Below are 18964 nucleotides of genomic sequence, written 5' to 3'. Positions count from 1 at the left end.
CCTTAAATGCCTTATGCCCTTAATAAATATTGGTTCTTATAAGTATGCTTGCCTGGGTAAACTAAAGGTTAAGTAAACAAAGAAAACTAAGTAACCTTGGTTATAATAATAATAATAATAATAATAATAATAATAATAATAATCAAGACACCCCACCTTGTGCCTCATGCCTCCTGGGATAGGCTCCAGGTTCACCGCGACCCAGTAAGGATAAGCAGTACAGAAAATGAATGGATGGATGGATAATCAGGACATTGTTGTGTCTTATACCACAGTGTGGTTGACTTCTCAAATCTGAAGGTGTGATTAATTTTCTACAACAAAACAGCTCTGACTGTACTCTCTCTCTCTCTCTCTCTCTCTCTCTCTCTAATACACTATTGTTGGCAATCTGCTGTGAAATAAGAGAAATCAAATACTTCAGGAGGTGAAAGAAAAACACTCTGGATCTGGCCATCCATATCACACCAACCCAATGTGGATTATTTTCCTATAATAGCACAGCCCAGTTGTGTTTTACTCCTTACTGGAATATTGCACTTAAGATTCTTTCTTAGAGTTATGTCTGTTAAGGTGTGAAAGAGACCTGGAGCAGAACACAGTTAGCAGAATTCAGTTAGCTAGCAGATGGAAGGTTAGCTAGTTCCCTAACAAATAAGGATAAACTTTGGATGCCATCATAGATTCTGGGAGGCGGGGCTTCATGTATGGGAGAAATGCACTTTGCTATTGTATGTCACTTTGCACCTGTTAGAGCTTGAATTCTATCCAATGTCCCTTTAAGTCCTACATCCCCTCTAGTTGCATTGGTTCTTTCATTTGCACTAATCGTGATCAGTCCTGTCTGCAGATTTGTTGTGATTGGTGTATATAAACATATATATATATATATGTTTGGTGTTGGTTAAAATTTATTGCACTGTTCTGATGTATGTTCATTCGAGCCTACATTTGCAGTTCCGTTTCTCCTGGGCTACAACACTTGTGTTTGTGTGTGTGTGTTTGTGTGTGTGTGTGTGTGTGTGTGTGTGTATCGGGACATGGGCCAAAAGCGATGCACTCTTCTGCTCCAGAACATTTGCTTCCTTTCGAGGGGGGCACGAGGCTCTGCACACTTCCTCGAAAAAATGTTCCCCTGCCACTGATGCCGTGTGCTGAGGGGCTATTTTAAGACACACACACACACACACACGCAAGCACACACGCATGCACACACACGCGCACCTGCGATGGGACTCTCGCAGAGCTAGGCAGGCCGTTAATTGGTGTCAGTTTTGGTAGAAGCTCACCACAGCAGAAAGTCACAAAACTAGTCTCCGATGACATGGCAGCAGTAGCCGCCATCTTTTTTAAAACATCCTATTTGTTTTTAATATCCATTACACGTTTGCTTATAATCGGTTCTACAATATAAAACAATATTGTTATCAAGGGCACTTTAAAAATCTTCTCTGTCTATCATTACGCAGATATATGTGGACAGCACTGATGTCCTCTCTGCTAGGTAAAGTCTCTCTGCTAAGGCTCCTTATTTGAAAGAGGGGTTTTTTATTCCATGTGTGTTATTAATTATTATTTAAATGATACAGTATATCTTTAAAACAATGAAATCACAGAAGCCTGCAATATATATATTTTTTAAATGTGTGTAATATTGACTGGCAATTTTCTTTGTAAATGCAAACTCAAGTAGCTCACTGAGGATCATTATTTCTGTCTTAAGCTCATCATTAGCAGAAAGAGAACAACGGCAAACTGTGCGACCTCACACCAACACCCTATAAACCTCTCCAATTACTACAGCTAAATAATAACCGGTTCTGTAGTTATTAAAGTGGGAGGAAGCCACTACTGAATCTGCAACTGCCAATATTCAGAACTCTGATATCGGGATTGTATAGACAAAGAAAAGATGGATCAGTGGCTGCTGTATCAATAAGTCAAGTCGTAACGCCATAACCTATTTAGCAGTGTGTTTACGCGGCGCACTCTGAGACGGCTGAGCGATAGGTAATGTTATTCCTCAGGAACATTTTCCCCCTCAACACAACAGGGAGACAGGCAGACATAATGAGAGACAGCGGCTTATTACCGCCATATATTAACATGTCTAATTATGAGCGATTTGCATAGACGGGCAAATCCTTAAGAGAAAGAAATGGAGAGAGAGAGAGAGAGAGAGAGAGAGAGAGAGCACGCACGAGAGAGAGAGAGTGCGAAAGAGGGAGGGGGTGAAAGACAGAGAAAGAGGGGTTGAGAAAGATTCTTTAGGGGAAAATCTCATGATCAACTAGCCATGTTTTTTGCATAATGAGCACAGCAAGGAAAATCTAGTCTGTGCAATAGGACGATTAAGACGGCAAGACGCTTCATCCCAATACATTTGAGTATTGGACGTATTTCTATAACATGTGCCCATTACTCGCATTATTATTATTAATATTATCTTTTAAAATTATTATTAAATAATAACAACAACAACAACAACAACAACAACAATAATAATAATAAGGTATTTTTGCCATAAGTCAAGCCTTATTCTCAAACAGTTGTGATAAGAAACAAACATTCTACTAGGCAGTCTTGCCACATGTACTTAGAGGGCAGACATCACATCTGGATCTGTTGATATGCTCCCAACATCTGGTTCTTCAATGCATTCGAGTAAGCTTCACAGAATAATAGCTTTGGGTCAAAGTGTGTGTGTGTGTGTGTGTGTGTGTGTGTGTGTGTGTGTGTGTCTGTGTCAGAGATAGAGAGAGAGAGAGAGAGTATGCGATGATAATCAGAGGGAATCATTAAAGCAGCTGCAGAGTGACTCTATTATTTCTCTGTTTCAGGTGGCAGTAATGTGGAGCCTTGTGCATTGTAGTGAACAGTTATCATAAAGGGACTACACACTCATACACGCACACTCACAAGAACAAAGAAACTTATCTCGGATATCATGCTGCTTAACACAATGCGCTGTCGATAACTAGACACATACAGATATTACATTTCCAGATCACAATGATTGTCGATAATTAATCACAATATTATAGAGTAACACTAAAATGATAAGAATGGCATAGACACGCACACACACACAAAGAAGGAGAGACAGAAAGAAAGTAAAGGAAGAGTCCAAGAAACAATGAGAAAGAGAGGAAGAGTACAGGGCTGAAGGAGAGAGAAAGATTGTGAAAAGGAGGAAAAATGAAAAAGACAGGAAAGTGATCGAAAGGAGATGGAGTGAGAGAGAGAAGGGGGGGGGGACATGTCAGAGCGAACGTTTTATGACGTTAAATATCGGATGCAAATGAAAAGAGAAAATCTATCATAGCTGTAATGTGGCCTGAAGGGAGAGCGTGGTGAGAGGGAGACAGGGAGTACGGTGATGTATGGACGAGGTGGATGAGAGGTGAAAAGCGTGGCGAGGTGGAGGGATGGAGGGATGGCAGGATGGAGGAATGGAGGGGGGGGGAACAGTCCTGGCAGACTCCTAAGAGCCCAGGGCGAAAGTGGAATAAATGTTGATTAGTGTTGATTTTGTCCGACGAGCAGCCGGCGAGTGACGGAAGGACTAAGCTGCAGCGAAAGGTGGCCATTAATCTTGGTCTGGTTTAAGTTGTGTATATTAATTTGTGTCATTTCCACTACGTGGAGAGAGGCCTCTCCTTCTCTTTCTCTCACTCTGCTCCCCTACTGCGTCTCTCTCTCTCTCTCTGTATATGTGTGTATATGTGTGTGTGTGTGTGTGTGTGTGTGTGTGTTTGAGGGTTTGGTAGGCCCATCGGTGGCTCACAGCAGCAGCGAGAGGGAGGAGAGGAAATGAGATTCCGAATCTCACATTAAAGAAAATGAACTCCTACGGGGGTTGGTATGGCAACCGCATTCGTAAGAGAGAGCACCGGTTTAACGTGCTACAAATTTGAAGATTCGATTAAACGTGTAGCGCATTAAGGATGCGGGGGGCTGAAAGCTGGAACGCTGAGCTTCTTACCCACGTGGCTGGTTAAAAAAAGCTTTATGAAAAAGGAAAGCAGAGCCGAGTGATAACATCTCCACTGTGCGCGTGTGATGTGCTGAACGCTGTGCTTTCAGCTAATATGGAGGCAGCATTGACTGCTAGAGCTGATAAGGAACCCAGCCAGCCACTGATACCAGTTTCAGCCAGTTTCATCTCTATATATGATGCATATCTATTTCTATAAATATTAAAATGCCATATATTCTAATAGAATCAAAGGAAAATGCTCGGTTCATGTAAGCTCAGGATGCAAGCGCAGGATGCAAGAGGCTCTGACCAGCAGCTTTCTTCCTCTCATGCCAACACACACACACACTTGCACACGTAGACAGCTTCATCCAAGAGCTCTCAATCAATCGCAGTGAAAACTCGATGTCATAGTTAATTACCAAATTGCATCGGGGCTGAATTTTGGCAATTAAGCTTCTTAATATGATTAACACGTCTCAATTAGGCCGCTGACAATTTGCATAATTCATAAGGTAATGCGATTGCGCTCTGGTGTATGCTCCGAGATAACAATACTAAACATGCTAAATGCGAGCGCCGCCTCTCTTGACATCCATCTCCACGATTGCTGCTCGCCTTAATCGCGTTTTAGATACAAACGCTGGAAAAGCCATGCTTGCACAAAAAAAAATACACTTGTTACAATTATACAATGATGTGTGAGTGTGTGTGTGTGTGTACTGTATGTGTGTGTCTGTGTGTCTATTATGCGCAGAATTAGGTTTTAGCGTTTCCGCTCGGAGGATAATTAGCCCGTGTGGCTGAGGAAACAGCTGTGATGCCCATCTCTCACTTTCTCGCTCGCTCTGGTGGAGGATGGAGTGAAGAAAGACAAAAGCCCTACATATTACCAACAGGCCATATTTGTGTACATGCGTGTGTATTTGTGTGTGTGTGTGTGTGTGTGTGTGTGTGTGTGTTGACGGCATGTGAAGTGCCAGTTTACAGTGCCGTGGCTCTCTGGCTCTCGTCACACAGTGACGTGAGGAGGTTTTATTTTAGAGAGAGGATCAAATCATTAGGCCGGCTGTTTCGCTTTTGCTGCTTGGTTAGAAGGACATGATATTTTCACATGCATTTTCAGGATATGAGCGATTAAGGATAATCATTTTTCTGCTCTTCTAGAATGTACTGTTTGTAAAGATACATACAGTGAAATTCAGCAACTGTGTGGTTCTTGTTCAACAGTTTCACATCACGGCCCGTATTTCTTCTCTTCGGCCTCACACGTACTGCCGGGGACGTTCCGCTCGGAAAAAAGATTTGCTTTTTATAACTGTGCACCTAATAGTTTTAGATGTATGAATCCATGTTTTTGTCCTTCTCAACCTGGCTTGTATTTTAAAGCAGAAGAACACCTTGCTCTTCGGGTTTTTTTTTTTGTTCTTTTCCTTGGCACGGTGTCAACCACACGTTAGTGGTCACTGTTTAAAACCACTGTGATGAAATTGCGTGGTGTATTTTATTTCAGCGTGCGCCCTGGTTCCCATGAAGTGAATGGTGCTGACTGAGAGGCCTGGCTAAAATGATTTACTCCAGCTGTAATGAGCTATACAGCAGTAACCGTATACTATGACTACTGTCACCTTTAACGCTGTGCAAAACGCAGCACAGTCTCGTGGTAATCAGATCTCTGGCTCGTTTCAGCCTTGTCAAATATTCCTCCGTCGCCCTCTCTCCTCACCCCATTCTCACCCTTCAAAAAATAACATTACATCACCCCACAGCTCTCTCTTATAAATGGGTCGTTCCCCAAGGGCGTGAAACCTTACGCTGGTCAAACACACGCTGCTGGAAAACAGGCTCTTTGTTGAGAGAAGAGGTGTGTGGGGGGGCGGGGCGGGGGGGGGGGATCACGCGGCAGGCCAGTCTGTCTCGAGCTGGATGCAGGAGGACTGTTGTGGTTTGACGCAGGTTTATAAGATTTAGATTTATAACAAATGTAAAATGTTTACAGCTCCTTTTCATTTCCAATCTTTCTCGGTCCGCGTTTGTTTACAAGTCCGATTTCCAGAAACCTGAGGACAGGACTTTACTGATTACGATGCTATGAGAAACTCCATGTTGGAGAAAGAAGAGGAGAATGAATTGATTTAGTACGTAATTCGTTTTCAAACGTCGCTCAGTGGAGAAAAACGGGAAGGGAAAATGAAAAAGTCACTGAGTGCTTTAACAGTTTCCATAATGGCTCCATTTATGAAAGGGGAAAACATAAAATTAGGAAAGCGTGTGAAGTGAAACTGGAACTCAAGAAACTATTTGTATCCTGTTTATTTATGTACGCCAGGAGCGGCGTGCGAGTGCTACTCAACTCTTGCCGTTCTCCTGTTTGTTTTTTTCTTAGCCGAGGTTCAAGGCAGTGTCACGGAGCGGCATGCGTATGACGTTAGGCAACCGCACGCCTTGACACCATCCGTAAGTGCCTGGAGATCCAAGCATTTGTTCCTCTGAGACTAGTTTCTAAGTGTCAGAAGAAACAAAACCCGAAAAATCACACACACACACACACACACACACACACACACACAACAAAGATCATTTGCACTTTTTCCTTTCAAGTGCAAGCCTGGGTTATGTTATTGCAGTGCGTCATGTGGAGTAACGAAAGAGTTTGTGAGTGGTGTTAAAGTCTGCGTGTGAGAGCAAGAGAGTGAGAGAGAGAGAGAGAGAGCGAGAGAGAGAGGTGGAGTTGGGGCTGTATTTTTGGAAAGCCGTCAAAGCTCCTGGGACTGGAGGTACTCTGACAAGGCACGGCCATTGTTTTCAGCAGAGTTTACCAGCTGACCTTTCTCTTTCTTCCGCTTCCTTACTAAAATTAAAATGAAATTATGTGTATGAGTCAGTAAGACAACAACTGCCATCTAACATGGCTTTCAGAACATCAATGTACTGTATCTGTATTGAATGCATTTAAAATAATGGGGCTAGGGAAATAACTTTTTATACCATAGCCACAGAATTCGCTATAAGGTTCAAGCAATCAATATTTCATTCATTAGTAAACGCTTTACCGAGGTCAGGGTCCTTATCACAGAAACACTGGCAGTAAACTCTGACTGGGACACCAGTCTATCACCTTTATACGCTATGATTTGCAGCTCTCTGGGTTTGATGCTTAGAGTACAAGAACAACAAAACTACAGAAATAGATATACACATGAATGACAGAAATGCACTGTATAATATGAAATCATATATAATCTATATAATCATGAAAACAAAAGAAAAGTAAATAGAGTCATTTCACATATTCATAGCTGTGATCTAAAGCTTGCAGTACTGTTTCACTGTGTGTTTGGCACTAATCCAGAGTTTTAATAGCTTATTTTAAAAGTGACATGTTATTCAGTTTCTTCTTCTATTTGAATATGGTTCAGTGAATTCAGTGCTAAATAAATGTGTATCTTTCCATTCATTTTTGAACAGTCCAATGTAGTAGGTCTGTTATGACAAAAAACAAGCCAAAAAGAGGGCTGTAAAATGTACAGATGAGTGACAATGACATTTACACATTTTAAATAAGGAAAAAGTGTCTTCGTTACATACCGAGCCATAATGAGCCTCCAGAACAGCATCCATTCTACAAGTCTGCAGGAATGGACCATCACTCTTCCACAAGATATTCACTCAGTTTTGATGATGATGATGATGGTGGTGGATAACGCTGTCTAGTTCAAAATCTCCCACCGGGTTTTCCTTTAATTCATGACCCATCTGCATTTTTATCATTTTTTCTACATGTAACACATTATCATGATATGAACCATGATCAAAATGTAATGTCTATATAAAGTACACTGACTTCAATTGTGCGAATATAAAAATTTGCTACACAAATAAATTTGCCCCGCCTCATATTACCAATACTGCAGTCCATAACCAGCATTAATAAGAATAATAGTAACAAACACACTATAGGAAAGTAATGCACGGAGTATGAAGCTGTGTGCACAAGAACACAGATTGAGAAGCTGTGTGTGAAACAGCACTCTGTTCCCTGAGTTGAGAGTGAAAATATGTGAGGAATGAACATGCACTCTGGGTTCAAAAGAGAAGAGTGTCAAAAGTGAAGAGAGGGAAAAAAAATCCGACTAAAAAAAATAATAATCCTGCTTCTATCAGTATACGAAGTCAGTAAGAATAGAAAAACAAAGTGTAGGTCATAAGATCAGGTCGTGCCCTCAGACCATGCATACACTCCCCTGCAGGCGTCTACTATCACACCGATTGAGCTTGAAACACACACACACACACACACACACACACACACACACACACACGGTGAATTCCAACAAATAACAAATGAGACAGAGCAACAATGTTCTGCCAGAAATACATTTCCTATCTTGGATTACAAAGACATTGTTTGTATTAATACTTAATCGTTCTGTATAAACTGTTTAAAAATGTAAATCACAAAAGCACAAAGCATACAGTATTTCAGCTCATTCATGCTTGTATTTCATATCACAAGTAAGATAATCCCTCAATTATCTTACTTATGATACAAAATACTTTCATTAACCATGGCAAAAAGACCATGTTATCATTTATATTATGGTGTTATTGTTGTCACTAAATATACTGTGTTAAACACACACAGTACACAAGCTTACAAACCATTCCTGTGTACCAAAAACCATTTCAGAAATCCAGAAATACATGAGCACATCACATTCATTCTGTATGTGTGTACGTGAGTGTGTACGTGTGTGTGTGTGTGTGTGTGTGTGTGTGTGTGTGTGTGTTGAGAGGTAAAAGTGGGTGGTAAGAGCTGATTATCTGCTCAGAGTTCAGATTGTCATTATAATGGAGTGATTTAATGCTATTTCGTTTGCGCCTTCATTATTTATCTTTTTCCTGCCCAGGATCTGCAGCTGGAAAATAGATAGTAACTATCTCTGGTGCAAAGTAATTAAAAAAAAATGACACAGTAACATTTTAAAGGCTGCTTCGCTGTACGTTTATGAACTCCTTCACAGAAGAACTGTTAGACTTATGCGCATGACTACTTTACCGTTACCTGCTTGGATTCAACATTAATACCTCAGTACAGTTCTATATAGTATTGGCAGTAGGTTGAAGAGTTGTAGCACAAACTATAATATACTAAAACTGACATAACAGTCATTTTAACTGATAAAAGAGCACAGAAACCAAATATAAAAGGTTTGAGTAGATGACAGATACCATGAAGACACGGTGATGTGAACAGCACGACCAGTCAAACTCACTGTTTATACACACTTATGTACACAGAAAAAATAAATAAATAAAAAATAAAACAGCACGCTGCTTAAACAATGAGCCACTATTGATCACTATGAGGTAAACGTCCTTGCTGGGTTAGAATGTAAAGCAGGAGTGTCAAACTCAGGGCCTGGAGGACTAAAGCTCCACAGAGATTTGTGGCTTCCTTCCTGTGACACACCAAACTCAGCCCATGAAGGAGTCGGTAATTATCTGATGAGCTAATTGAGGTTGATTGTAAAAATCGGCAGTGCCATAGCCTTCGTCACTGGAGTCTGTCACCTCTAATGTTAAAATTGATTTATATTATAAAATACAAGCATGCTGCAACTCTATACTGCTGTTTTAGAACGTATAAACTTTTATAATGTATAGAGCTACAGTTATATATAAAAAAATTTTAATAATAATAATAATAATAATAATAATAAATAACCAAATCACCATAACTGTACCACAATCAATTTCATTAAAATGAATGCTAACTGTGCTTAGTCATGCATGTGCTAGAAATAAATAAACAATTCCTATTAATAATTCCTCTAACAATGCCATCATTACCCAACCAAAAACAAGCAGTGTAAACACCGTACCATGTTTGATCCTTCTAGCATAAGTAGAGGAAAACACACGGTTTTAAACCTGCTTATCTTCTAGATACATTCAGTATCGTTCATTAAACTCGATCATTCGAGTATACTGTGACTAAAAGCGGCCTTTATTAATCAGTCCATTTGTTCTATATCTGCATATGCAGAAATGCCAAATATATCTGAAACATTCGCTAAATAATCAGTTGTAAAATGTCACTGTGCAACCTGGACATAATGCCAAAACAGTTTGGTGGTAACACATTCACATACTGTGCTACGGTAAAACGAACAACACTGTGTTTCTCCTGACGTTCATCAGTCTCGTCCTGATTCGAATAAGAGAGTTGAAACTTGGAAATACTTCAGATTGTTTTCTTTTTTTTTTTACTATGGTTTTGAGAGCTGTTTGTGTGTTGCACTGCTCTATGTGAAGACTTGAATCATACTGAAATTTAAACATCCAAACATAACATCAACTCACTGTAGTGATATGCCAGTGATCTCACAACATGCCACAATATTCAACACACACCGCATCGCATATGTACTCTCAATATAAAACCTCCCCTGTTTCGGACGTGCCGTAAAGACTACTGCTTCCTTAGTTTGGACAAATGTAAAAACAACACCATCAGGAGAGTGTGAAAACATTGTAACACAATACTAGAAAACATTTTCCTAATATGTATAATAATAGTATAATATAATACTTCTAGTTTTTGTAGGCAACACATGTGTCCTTCTTGACGAAGGCTATTTTCTTCACCAGATGAAGATTGAAAATGTACGTTTGTCAAAAATGGAGGACAGGACTATCACTCAGACTGAGAAACTTTTTTTTTTGGAAATGTAATTAAAAAAAAACAAAACAATATCATAAACCACAATATAAAACTACTTTGAAAATAATTATAAACTCTTTTCAACTCCAGCGTTTTCAAACTGCTCGAGCAGAGCCAGCCGTTGAGCTAGAGCACGCTTCTGAAACTCTTCACTCCTTGTAAATCACGGCGCTAACGTGCTGCATTAATAAACACCAAAACCTCAAACAGCTGGATCATATAGATTTCAACACTCGAGGAAGCTTGTGTAAGAAATGCAGACACTTCACTTTTTTCCCCTCCTACAGTCTTAAAGTAGACAAGGTTGGAGCTAAATATTTTGCTCAGCCTAATCTCCGTTGAGAAGCGGGGAGGAGCGAGGACGGCCGTGGGATTCCCCTACAGGGTTTTTTTTTTTTTTGTCCAAACTAAACACACACGCCAAGAGAGCTCTCCAGCAAGAGAGCCAAACAAATACACCTCAAATCTAAACCTTCTTAAAGCCCCATCACTCAGCGAGAACAGTGTATACCTGCGCTGTCTTACAGTCTTGGGTTCTAGCTTTGACCTGTGAGCCGTAGCAGCACTGCTCGGAATGGGAAGGTGAGCTTAAGGGAGAAAGACAGAGTGAGCTTGTCTGGAATAGGTCCATGTCACCCTGAGCTCGAACTCTGAATGAACCCGAGGAGGGAGTGAAAAACTCTGTGCATAGCTACGTCCCCCCTGCTGCTGCAAAACAACACAGACAGGGAAAAAGGGAAAGGCAACAGGGGCGTTTGACTTCAGTGCAAACGCCACGCCAGGGCAGCACTGCAGCCGAGGAAGCTGAATAAACGATGGCGCTCACGCTGGAGCTATCTGGCCGGGAGAGAGCGTTCAGAGAGAGATATCTCCTTTAGATATCTCCATCCGTTTTATTTCACGCACTAATAACTGTGAAAAATGCCTGAGCCTTTTCTGTGATGGAGTCTCAGGCGCAAATTCAGCACTCTTCCGTCTCTCCAGATGTGAAAATAAAAAGAGCTTGCAAATCTGAAGTCTATCTGATACGAGGTTCAGGTCACACGTGTCATTTTATGTTGTCAGCAAGAAGGACTAGGAGCATGGATATGACCAAATGGGTACGTCACAAATTAATTCCTTGAGTGTTTAAACCCACACACACACACACACACACACACACACACACACTGACACACACGCACACACTGAGGAAACCTGGCACCTGGTAATTTAGCCTAATCATTAAACACTTAAAATCATGCAGGGCAAATTTTCCGCCACGTTTCTGCTCAACTTGCCTCTGCAGCTCTTAAAGCCAGAATGTAAAAAAAAAAAATTGATAAGGGAGACAGCGGAGAGTAAAAGAGACATTAACAGAGCAGTAAGGCAGAAACATCTGTACACAAGGAGACATTTTCAGCTGCAAGAGCGATGGCTACCAAGACAAATCAAACAAAGTGTTTACTATCTACAAGTGGGCAGTCGCTGCATTATAAACAGAGATACACGTTTAGATACAAAGCCGTCTGCATACGGAGAGACATTTTCAGCTGGAAGACGCAAATAAGCAGACCATTAAATATAGGCTTAAAGCCTGTAGTGGCTTTCAATCCTGGTCCTGGGGACCCAGCGCTTTGCACATTCTGTATGTCTCCTTTATTTAACACATCTGATTCAGATCATCAGCTCGTTAGGAGAGAGAGTCATGAACTGAGCTGAGTGTATCAGATATGAGAGACATACAAAATGTGCAGCGCTGTGGGTCCCCAGGAGCAGGATTGAAAACCACTGGGCTAAAGGATAAATGAGCTAAGCTTGAACACAGCAGTTGTTGGACTGAAAATAGGAAAAAGAAAGAAAGCGAGGAAGACTTCACTTTAACTGAGTGGGGGCTAGACGCTTAATAAGACTTCTCACTTGTAGAAAGAAACATTAAATGACTCAATCGAGAACCAAGCCTTTTCCTGTGTTTTCCTTCAGTTCATATCCATTAGTGCAAAACTTAAGTTATGCCTCCATGATGGTGTAGGCCTTTTTCTTCAGTCACATTATAATACTAATATTAATATTAAATATCTTTCATTAGTTGTTAGTCTTAGTTAGTCTTTCATTAGAAATTTATTTAAAAACACTAAACCGAGGACACATATCCAAACATGTATGTGTATGTATGTGTACATATTATATATATATATACACGTATATATACATATATATATATATATATATATATATATATATATATATATATATATGTGTGTGTGTGTGTGTGTGTATGTATATATATATATATATATATATATATATATATATATATATACACACACACACACACACATACACACACAGGATAATAGAGTGTGTTAAACCTGACCTCTTTAAAATATAGGCTAAATGAGGATTCATTACAAAAAGAAAAAAGATATAAAACATGACTGACCTGTTTTCTCTTTTATTTCACACAGAACGTTAAAGAGCGCGGGCTTCATCCTGTGACAGTTCAGCGCGTGCTTCCTAAAACAAAAGGTAAAATGTTCGCGTGAACAGAAGCTCGCGCTGTGATTTTCCCGCCTTGTGTGCTTGATGAAGACGCCATGGCCTGTGTGTGATCAGACACTGCTGAGAATATTTCACGCTTTTTTACTTTCATTAACTATTTACAGCAGCCGCGAACATTTTTAGATTCGTAATAATTCGTTAAAAGAAGTCACGATAGAAATAAGTTACCGTTAGTATTATTATCATTATTATCATTATTATGTTATTATTATTAGCTTATTGTAATGTTGGTGTTCATCTTAATTTAACAGTAGGCCTATTAACGATTATTGTTTAAAATAATAATAAAAAAGATTATCCTAAATTGATGAATTATCCCACACGCCATGGTCTCCTCCTTTCTACATGCTAAAGCCGTGTAGCATGGACAAGTCCCAAACCGCATACTGCCGCACTAAGTGGCCTGTCAGAAGAGTCCACTACCTGTGGTAACTACAGTAAACTACTTATATATACACTATTTAGCTATAGTACTACAGTGCGGTTTTGGATGTAGCCGCGTTCAACGGCCAGTCGTCATGGTAACCGGGAAAGCTTTGTTAATAGCTGCTAAAGGCTTAGCTAGCTCTTTAATAAACATGAAGTTATTGTACAGATACATTTTGTATACTGGTGAGCTTGTGGGCTATTTTATTATCACTATTATTATTATTATTATTATTATTATTATTTCAATAAATAGCGACAAGGATTATTAAAACAATTATACTCAGTAACAATGTAAATTGTAAATATATTTTAAAAACCAAACAAACAAACTTTGGAGCTTCGTAACGTTGACCTGTATTAATCACTGTCCCGGTAACAGTCGACTCACCTAACTAAAATAATTATAAAGTGTATTTTTTTTAATAAATTAAGTGACCATCAGGTTCACTTTTTATTATTATTTTTACATTATCATAGAAAAGTTGGATTTATTTTGAACTTTTATAATTTTCAAATGAAAACAAAATTAAATTGTTTTTATTGTGTGGCTATTGGGACTGTCTATAAAATACAGCACACAGTTGAGCTTTCTAAATTCAAATAAAAATGACAAACAGTAAGAAACCGCTACAATTCAGGTCACAATTAAAAAAAAAAAAAAGAAAAAGAAGAAAAAAGAAAAAGAAAACAGAGTTCAAACCCACACATTTTTATGAAGTTATTATTATTATTATTATTGCGGTTAATAATAAGACTTAGTAATGGTAATATAAATAATACAAATAATAATAATAATAATAATAATAATTATAATAATAATTATAATAATAATGCGCTTAATTTATGGGCTCCATATTTAATGCGACTTAATAAGAAAACTATTTAATGCGACATAACTGTTAGAGTCCACTCACAGTGATACTGAGCGTCTGTGTGTGTGTGTGTGTGTGTGTGTGTGTGTGTGTGTGTGTGTGTGTGTGTGTTTTGACAGCTTACCTGGCCTGCGCTTCGTCCAGACTTTGGTCTGTAATGGTCATGATTTGTTGTAAAATGTCTCCGATGTCCTGCTTTCTGCCGTCGCCGTCGGCTCCTCCGGTTCCCTCCTGCATGTGCTGAGGCAGGCCGGGGTGCCCTGCCATCCCCACCCCGGCGTGAGAGTGCATCATCCGCGGCTGCTCGTCCATATCTGCCGCTTCCTCTCCCTGCAGCTTCGGCTAAACCTCACGTCTCAGTCTGTCTCGCGCGCCCGGTCAGCGGTGAACACACACACACACACACACACACACACAGGAGTACAAGCTTGCCTCTGGACTCTATGAAATACAAGCTGAACTCTACTAGCCGGTTTGGACTTCAGCTGTGAATTGCAGCGCGTGTGTAAATTGAAAGCTGTCTCACCGCGCGCTCCGGTTAATCACAGTGGGTGAGATGTGAACTGAACACTCTTACAAGCAGCCGCTCTCAATTCGGTCCATCCTCTCGCTTTTGTTACACGTTAACAGCGCAAAGACCGACTATGGAGCATAAACCCCGCCCGCGCAAGCTGATTGGAAGGATCAGAACCACCAACTTCCGCCCGTCTTACACGATTGGTTGGTTCTGACCAGTAGCTCCTCCTCAGGTGCTTCTCTTCGAACGTCAATCATGGCGCTGAGAGGAGACGTTAAGACGCGGGAACGAGCTTACTATTTACTGCTCTTCCTGATGCTACACTCACCAATGTTGCATTCACATGCTGGAATTCTGGTTCACTTATTTCTATCAAAACATGTAGCTTTTCTGAACATGCTTTTTAAAAACACCGAAATACCTAACATTCAAAATTTGATAGTCTACTTCTAACAAAGTAGACAATATTTTTTTTTTATCAGCAGTACAAGTGCATTTTCATTAAAAACAGCAGGGCATCATATAAGACATAACTGACAGCAAAGCATGTTATTATCAAGGTGGAGTTTGTCTCCTTTCCCTATTCATGAAGTTACTGAATTTAGACCAAGTGCCTTTCCAAAACAAATATCTGGAAATAACCATATAAAGCATATACATTTCAGCATAATCGCACAATGTGTTTTTTAATATCAAGTACAAATACTTCCTACTTCCTAAGTTGGCAGCTTTAATTTTTATGACATGACCCTCATTCAAAGTGATTTAAAGCAAAAATTATTAAATAAAAAAAAAGAAAGAAAGCAAAAAACAAAACAAAACAAAAAAAACAACAACCAAGGATGGCCATAGCCTGCATATTACCCGTATAATTTGTATCACCGGTTACACAATAGATAGCTAGAAGGAAACAATGTAATTTTAAAACTGTATTAATTGGCATTATAAATATAAAACAAAAGAGAGTTATTGGATTTTATGCATGCAATCATATCAGCTCTTGTCTTTGTCTGCCATATGACACCAACCCAGCTAATTGGATATCAGTGAAATCCTCTTTTTTCTCTCCAAGACACCATTACATTTCCAGCCCAATGCCAAGTAGCACATTGATTCTACAATGGAGGATAAAGTCCTTTCAAAACAACAGATTTACTCCTTCATTCATTTAAGTTGCTGCTAAGTGAGTGTGCTTTAATTCTTATTAAAAAATAAAAAATTCAATTGCATACAGTATTTGTGAATTGTGCAGCCCTACATTAGGATAGCATTATATTTCAAGGCACTCCTATATAATTCCAGGCATCAAACCTTATGAATGCAGTCTAACTCCACACAAACCCATTTTGTACAGCCTGCTACATGGTCCGTGAGATTGTGGTTTTATTCTGGTGCTCAGTGCAATGTGTATTATTTTTTCCAGGTATGTTGGAGGCCTACGCTTGGCTGCGTTTGCTTGCCTCACCCTGATGTAAGCCGATGACCCATAGTGTGCAGGCAAGTGTGTGTGTGTGTATGTGTGTGTGTGTCCAGGCTGAAAAGTGCCCTTCAGGCCCACCAAGTCCTCCATTCCGCTCTTCCTGCCATGGGGGGCTACAGTAAAGGGGCAAAGCACGCACACCCACACAGATAGTCTCAACTCAGCATGCATGACTGAAAGATGTCTGTAGCATAGACTGAAGACTGAAGAATGAACAACTGGTTTATTTTTAAACTTGAAATTAGGTCCTAAAGATATATATATATATATATATATATATATAATGATTTAATAATTGCATTATTGTCAGACCTTTTTTTAGGGTTTGAGAGTATACAGTAGCTGTGTGACAATATACCATAATGAAGAAATCAGAAATGGCTATGTGTAGAAAATGATTAAGAATTATACTGTATTACAAATGAATAGTATAAATTTTAAAACAGGATCTTCTATTTATTTATTTGATTGTTTGTTTGATTATTTATTTATTTAGTTAGTTAGTTAGTTAGTTAGTTAGTTAGTTAGTTATTATTTAGTAAATCTAAGTAAAAAGAACCAAAAAGAGCTAAAGTTACTGGGCTCAATAAAAATGTAATGCAAACTGCAACACTGAGTAAAGTTGTATACTCACTGACCACTTTAGTAGGAACATCTGTTCTCCAGCTCATTCATGCAATTATCCAATCAATGTGGCATCAGTGCAATGCGTAAACTCATGCAGATACAGGACAAGAGCTTACATTAATGTTTATTTCAACCATCAGATTGGGGAGGAAATCTGACCTCAGTTAATGTGACAACATATCTAAAATTTACACAGAATAGTGTGGAAAAAAACCCAAAACAAACCATTCAGTGGGTGTCAGTTCTGCAGGTAGAGACACTTTGTTCATGTGTGAGGTCAGAGAAGAATGGCCAAACTGGCTTGAGCTAACAGGAAAGCTATGATAACTCAAATAGCCACTCTTTACAACAATGGTGAGCAGAAAAGCACCTCAACATGCACACAATGTCAAACCTTAAGGCAGATGGGCCACAAGAGAAGAAGACCACATCAAGCTCCACTCCTGTAAGTCAAGAATCACAGTGTGAGGCTACAGTGGGCACAGGTGATATTTTTTTCAATCTTCAGTCTTCTTTCATTTTCTAAGGCTTTTTTCCTTTTTTTTTAAATGCACATGAGGGACTTTGAACCTTGTGTTGCCAAATTTCTACAACATTTTGGTCCTCTCTTAGCAAGTCTGCTAGCAGAATAACCCTTGCACTGTTGCTGCACTGTAATATGGTATTTCTGAAAATAAATAGGACCATGTAAGCAGATACAATGATGCACTGTACTAAAAGTGTGATGTTGTGTTGTACAATTATTGTACTCAGAATTCATTATTGATGAAACCCTAGTCATTTATTTATTTAGGTGAGTCCCACTAAGATTAGCTAGATTGGCCAAGATAGTTTTATTGCAACCGTATACCACATAAACACTCATTTACTTAATAGTACATTTAAAATACATTGATTTATCAGTTTATTAACTATATAAACTAATAATGTGGCAAATTCGATTATGTCAGTCAATGCAAAAACATGCCATAGTACAGCAGGTAGCAGGTGATCGACTGGGTCTACAAAACGACAGGTCTTGTGTCGTGTTCCCAGTATGCAATGGTTAGTACCTACTGAATGTGATACAAGGAAGGACAAGCAGTAAACTGGCAACAGGGTCATCACTGCCCACGGCACACTGATACGCATGGGGAGTGAAGGCTAGCTCGTCTGGTCCGATCACACAGAAGAGATACTGTGGCAAAAACTGATGAAAAAGTTCATGCTGGCTATGATAGAAAGGTGTCAGAACACAAAGTGCATCACAGCTTGCTCCTTTTTGGGCTGCAGATGGGTCAGAGTACCCATGCTGACCCCCTGTCTACTGCCGAAAGCACCTACAATGGGCACATGAGCATCAGAACTGGACCATGGAGCAATGGAAGAAGGCGGCCTGGTCTGATGAATCACATTTTCTTTTACATCATGTGAACGGCCGGGTGAGTGTGCATTGCTTACCTGGAAGTGGCACCAGGATGCACTATGGGATGAAGGCAAACCCTCTGAGGCAGTGTGATGCTCTGGGCAATGTTCTGCAGGGAAACCTTGGGTCCTGACATTCATGTGGATGTTACTTTGACACGTAATTTTATCACCTGCCTAAACATTGTTGCAGACCAAGTACACCAATGGTATTCCCTAATGACAATGGCCTCTTTCAGCAGGATGATGCGCCCTGCCACACTGCAAAAATTGTTCAGAAATGGTTTCAGGATCATCACGAAGAGTTCAAGGTGTTGATTTTGCCTTGAGATTCCCCAGATCTCAGTCCGATCGAACATCTGTGGGACATGCTGGACAAAGAGGTCCC

At 39.7% G+C, this 18964-nt stretch overlaps 1 protein-coding gene across 2 annotated transcripts in view; it reads right to left on the bottom strand.

Moving 5' to 3' along the window:
• Positions 1-16715, bottom strand: part of LOC128614673 (pre-B-cell leukemia transcription factor 1) — an 84979-nt gene extending 68264 nt beyond the window's left edge. Inside the window, exons 1-2 of one of the 2 annotated variants that reach the window (XM_053636216.1) lie at positions 14673-16715; positions 13129-13202 (exon numbers count right to left, since the gene is read on the bottom strand). In XM_053636216.1, the coding sequence (XP_053492191.1) occupies positions 13129-13202; positions 14673-14860 (262 nt within the window). In that variant the 5' untranslated portion in view covers positions 14861-16715. The remainder of the gene's footprint in view (positions 1-13128; positions 13203-14672) is intronic. The other variant, XM_053636215.1, reaches the window with a different exon arrangement.
• Between the last annotated feature and the right edge of the window lie 2249 nt (positions 16716-18964).

Source organism: Ictalurus furcatus, chromosome 11 (assembly GCF_023375685.1).
Source record: "Ictalurus furcatus strain D&B chromosome 11, Billie_1.0, whole genome shotgun sequence".
Lineage (NCBI taxonomy): Eukaryota > Metazoa > Chordata > Actinopteri > Siluriformes > Ictaluridae > Ictalurus > Ictalurus furcatus.
The sequence above is the reverse complement of the archived record's forward strand: the minus strand, read 5'-3'. Positions and strand labels throughout refer to the sequence as shown.